Raw genomic sequence first — 5,064 nt, 5'->3', positions numbered from 1 at the left:
CACATCGCGTCGCGCCGCTGCACATCGCGTCGCGCCGCTACACATCGCGTCGCGCCGCTACACATCGCGTCGCGCCGCTACACATCACGTGGCACCGCTACACATCGCGTCGCACCGCTACACATCACGTCGCACTGCTACACATTGCGTCACACCGCTACACATCGCGTCGCGCCGCTACACATCGCGTCGCACCGCTACACATTGCGTCGCGCCGCTACACATCGCGTCACACCGCTACACATCGCGTCGCGCACATGCGGGTGTACGTGTATGTACGTGCGCGTCCATGCACGCGCAGGCGCTCACGCACTCATGTAGGCATGTTTGTGTATACATATACGGACATGCACATTCATGCAGGCACGTGTGACGGCAACACAAACACAACCAAATAATAATAATAATAATAATTGCGCGCGAGCTGAAACAGTAGGAAAACGCCACGCAGCGCTCATGCTAATGCTGCCACGACGAGGCGCACGCTAACGCTGCCACGACTCGGTGTGTAGCTGCGTCATCTCTCACGCAGGTGGCTGCGGCAGCATGCGAGCGTGCTGGGCATGGTGTTCAAGCACGGAGTCAAGCGCGCCGAGATGTCCAACGCCATCGACGTCTACGTGAACTGCACCGTCGGACAGGTACGCACGACGAACGCGCGCTTGTTTGTCACTCCTGGCGCGACCCTGTGTGACCTTGCGTGACCCTACGCGATCTCGCGTGACCCTGCACGACCCTACGTGACCCTCGAATTACCCCGCATGACCTCACGCGTACACGACATAACTATGTAGCTAGGTCAGTAATATACTATAGTTCAATAGGCTATTGTACTATACTAACCTAGTAGGCCCATTAGCCCTTACTAGGTTAGTATAGTACAGGCTATTGCTAAGATAAGCCAGCATAGGTCATAGCTGTAGGATAAAATGAGCAAAGGTCATCAATAGATTAGTCTAGCATGGGCAATTCATAACATCTGTTTAGTTTGCCAGGATCACGTAAGTATAGCTTATTTCGTTATTTTGGCGCGTATCTGCACTGGCTATTTGTCGAGTTAGGGTGCGAGAGATAGCGGCAAGGAGGCTAATATGTGTACGTAATCAGCCCTAGCCAGCTTCTATTGGTGGGTGGTTCGTTTTTCATTTGTTGCATATCTTGGCTTCGTCTAGGTGGCTGTACAGGTATCTGTAAATCAGGGGTTCTAACTGTACCTGCATATTGCGCGCACTTCCAGCGCAGCGGGAGTTGCCTCCCCAAATTTTTTTTAAATTACACCCCGATCAATGGCGTTTCTGCGGCGTATGCAAGGGGTCAGAACTCCCTGACCCCCCTGTACACGTCACCCTGCCGGGCGGCTGGAAATTCTTGTGAGCCGAGGCCAGGATGCCCAAGCGACCTTAGAGCGGGGAGGTTGTTTGGGAGGGGTGCACTGTCACCCTCCTCGCATTACTCGATGGAGATTTTGCATATTACACTAAAATGGACGCGACCTAAGGTGAAATTTTCTTTGCAATAAAAACAAAAATTTTTTTGGCTTGGGGGAAAAACGGCTCGGGGGGGGGGTTCGTCGAACCTCCCCCGAACCGCCCTGCTATCGGCCTGCGTATACATGCCACCATAAATGCACTAGGTTATTCTTGCATCCACGACAACGGCCTCGCGTCAGTCACGGCGCACACGAACATTAATCTTCTACACTCATAGAGAGTACAATTTGTTTTCCCCTGTATTGCAGGACATGGACAGGAAGGTGTGGGAGGCACAGTTTGAGAATCCGCCACAGCTGCTGTCGAAGGTGAGTGAGCGGGGACACTCGTAGGTGCCGGTGTCCTGTAAGTGTTTCACCCCTCTCCCTGTTCCCATCCTCCATCCCCACAATCCCGCTCCTTCCTCACTCCTAGCATCCCCTCTTCCCTCCTCACCCGCCCAGCAGTCCCCTCTTCCCCTCCCCACCGGCCCAGCCATCCCCTCCTCTACCGCCAGCATCCCTCTCCTTCCCTCCCCCACTCCAGTCATCCCCTTCCTTCCCCTCCCACCTCCGAACGCATCCCCTTCTTTCGCTCCCACCGCTCCAGTCATCCCCCTCCCTACCGGCCAGCATTGTCCCCTCCTTTCCTTCCCCACCCAGCGATTCGCCCTTCCTTCCTCCTCCTACCGCCAGCATCCCCGTCCTTCCCTGCTCCCTACCGCCTCCCAGCACCCGCCTCCTTCCCCTCCCTCACCCCAGCTAATCTCCTGCTCCTGCCCCTCCCACCCGTCCCAATTTGCCTCCCCTCTTTCCCTCCCCAGCCTCCCTCAGCATCCCCCTCTCCCGCCACATTCCCCTTCCTTCCCCTTCCCCACCTCCAGCATCCCTTCCTTCCCTCCTCACCGCCCAGTCATCTCCTATCCTTCCCCTCCTCACTTCTCAGGGCAATTCCCTTCTTCCCCACCGTCACCGCAGCTCCCCGTTCCTTCCGTACCCTCTTCCCCAGCCCATGCCTCTCCCTCCTTCCCTCTCCTCTACTTCCAGCATCCCCTCTCTTTCCCTCCTCCTCACTCTCAGCATCCCTTTCTTCCCTCACTCATCACCCATGCATCCCCATCCTTCCCCTCCTCACCCCAGCATCCCCTCCTTCCCCTCCTCACCCCAGCATCCCCTCCTCACCCCAGCAATCCCCTCCTTATCAGTAGTTTATATATTAATATCAGTAGCTACTGTTGTTTATATCATTAGTTTATATATTAATATCAGTAGCTACTGTTGTTTATGTCAGTATAGTTTATATATTAATATCAGTAGCTACTGGGAGACTACTGGCATTGTTGCTGTGTGTTTGCAGGATGAGAGAGAAGAGTGGCTTGCCACATTAAGCAGTGTCTGTCTCAGCTCTGATGCCTTTTTCCCCTTCAGAGATAGCATTGACCGGGCCCGCCAGGTGTGTACCCGTCCCTGCTGCCGCGTGTGTGTTACAACAAACCATGAATACGTATATACTCATTATGTATGCCTACGTCTGTGTGTGTGTGTGTGTGCGTGCGTGCGTGCGTGCGTGCGTGCGTGCGTGCGTGTGTGTGCGTGTGTGTATGATAATGTGTGTGGTGTATGTGCATGCGTGAGTGAGTGAGTGCGTGTGTGTGCGTGCATGCGTGCGTGCGTGTGTGTCTGTGCGGGCGTGAGTGCGTGCGTATCAGAACTAAAAAAAAAACGAATACATATGTCTGTTTGCTGACGTTACAGAGTGGAGTGGAGTATGTGGCAAGCCCGCGCGGCTCCGCACAGGACCAGGTAGTTATTGATGCTTGTAACGACCACAAGATGGCGCTAGCGCACCACAGTCTCAGGCTGTTCCACCACTAAGCCGGAGCGATGCTGGAGTGCTGATCAGAATCCGTTTCCAAATCCGATTTTCGACGACGTTTCTCCTTGTACGCCGCGGCCGCGAACTGTTGGCTGAGTGTGCTGTGACGTGATTCGATAAGGGAGTTGTGAGCGTTATAATTTTGTGATTGAATGTTAGTTTTGTTATCGGTTAATCATTGCTATTAGTGACGTCTATGTTAATATGAATTGTTTCAATGTGATACCATTAGTTGCTGTGTTGATATTAGTAGCTACTATATTTATACCAGTAGTTCTTGTGTTGATATCAGTAGCTACTATGAGATATCGGTACAATCTTTTTTGATGTGATTTGCATGATGTATGTATAGGCGTCACACCGGCGCATTCGTGTTGGATGCTCATCTCCTGATGCTCATACATCATCACACGTTCTCGTGTTTTGCTGCGACCCTGTTTTTCTCGTTTCGGCGCGAATTTCTTTTGTTGGCCTGGCCGCGGCAGGCTGTTGTGAGAGAGAGAGGGCTAGAGCTTCGTTCATATCTCACTGCTGTGGGGGTGGGGGGGGCTGGTGTCTGTGCCGCCGTGTGGGGCGGCTGAGGTCCCGGTAACGTTCGTAGCGGGGCCCTGGATTCTCCACCGCGTCGTATCGTTTCGGCAAAAATTCGGGCTCGGATCGCTGTGGCGTCCGCTTCCCACCCGGGCTCCTGGTGTCGGGTTGAGATCGCATCCCGCCTGGTCCCCGGGTGTCGCGTAAAAACCGGACCGAATCGTCGAGGGGCCCGCCGCGCCATTAAAAACGCGCCCGGGAATTTTTCGGATCGCGAGAGCGCGTTCGGTGAGTGGGCCAGGTTTTTGATAAGATAGTGCTGCTTAGAGGTTACTAGAGGCAGGTTGAGTGCGTGTTTTCACCTGTGATAATTCAGGATCGTGAAAGGCAGGTTTACTTAATTTACGTTTTGCCGGTGATAGTGCGATAGTCATTATGAAACGCGCGTTAAATATACGTTGGTTTCGGTGTTATTTTGATGTCGGTAATGGCGGGTCACTTTGTTTTGCCGGTGCTATTTTGACATGAGAAAAGGCGGGTCAGTGTGTTTTTGCTAGTGCTACGTTGAGATCTCGAATGACGTATTTTTGTACGCATGAGGTTGTAAGACTCTGAGGAGTGATTGTGTTTAACACGTGCTAGACAACGCTCAGAGCTGCTGCAGCAGCTGGGCGCAGTAGCTTTTTTGTTGTTATTTAACACGTTTATTTATTATTTTTGACCGTTCTAGTCCCCGAAAGGACTACGCATATTATCGTAGCGGATTATGAAAGCGTGAACGGGCAAACAACAGTGATGTGAGGTTGAATTGTGAATTGTTGAATTGTTGAATTGTTGAATTGAATTGTTGAATTGATATTGTGTGAATTGAAAAATAATTAAAATAAAAGTTTTTCCCGAACGCATTTTCTTGTCTGTATCTTTTACCACGCACCGCTGTAGCTGGGCCTGGTATTCTATACTCCATATAGATGTATAATGCGTGATAATAAGTGAAGGGTATACGCCATATTCCTTAGATATCTGTCTTTGCGTTGTAGTTTCTTTCTTGATTGTAGATTCAATAGTACTTCTCTGATTCTCTCTTCCCGCTCTACTCTCCCTCTCTCTCGCGCGCGCTCTATCTCTCTCTCTCTCTCTCTCCTTCTCTCTCTCCTTCTCTCTCTGTCTCTCTTTCTTACCCCTCTCT

The 5,064-nt window shown here is 51.9% G+C and overlaps 1 protein-coding gene across 1 annotated transcript; it reads left to right on the top strand.

Moving 5' to 3' along the window:
• The first annotated feature begins 537 nt into the window (after positions 1-537).
• On the top strand, positions 538-4,776 carry LOC106814452 (bifunctional purine biosynthesis protein PURH-like). The gene is made up of 4 exons (XM_014818769.1): positions 538-641; positions 1,739-1,798; positions 2,826-2,921; positions 3,224-4,776. The coding sequence occupies exons 1-4, from the start codon at positions 564-566 to the stop codon at positions 3,341-3,343; spliced, it is 354 nt and encodes a 117-aa protein (XP_014674255.1). The 5' UTR covers positions 538-563; the 3' UTR covers positions 3,344-4,776.
• Positions 4,777-5,064: the final 288 nt, after the last annotated feature.

Source organism: Priapulus caudatus, unplaced genomic scaffold (assembly GCF_000485595.1).
Source record: "Priapulus caudatus unplaced genomic scaffold, Priapulus_caudatus-5.0.1 Scaffold926, whole genome shotgun sequence".
In the NCBI taxonomy this organism is placed as follows: Eukaryota; Metazoa; Priapulida; class Priapulimorpha; order Priapulimorphida; family Priapulidae; genus Priapulus; species Priapulus caudatus.
Note: the sequence above shows the minus strand (reverse complement) of the source record. Positions and strands in the feature narration are given on the sequence as shown.

Excerpts from the sequence above, each read along its gene's own strand:
- LOC106814452 (XM_014818769.1), top strand. The coding sequence starts at position 564 with ATGGTGTTCAAGCACGGAGTCAAGCGCGCCGAGATGTCCAACGCCATC. Across the intron at positions 642-1,738 it reads TGAACTGCACCGTCGGACAG|GACATGGACAGGAAGGTGTG; the intron begins GTACGCACGACG and ends CCTGTATTGCAG. Across the intron at positions 1,799-2,825 it reads CGCCACAGCTGCTGTCGAAG|GATGAGAGAGAAGAGTGGCT; the intron begins GTGAGTGAGCGG and ends GTGTGTTTGCAG.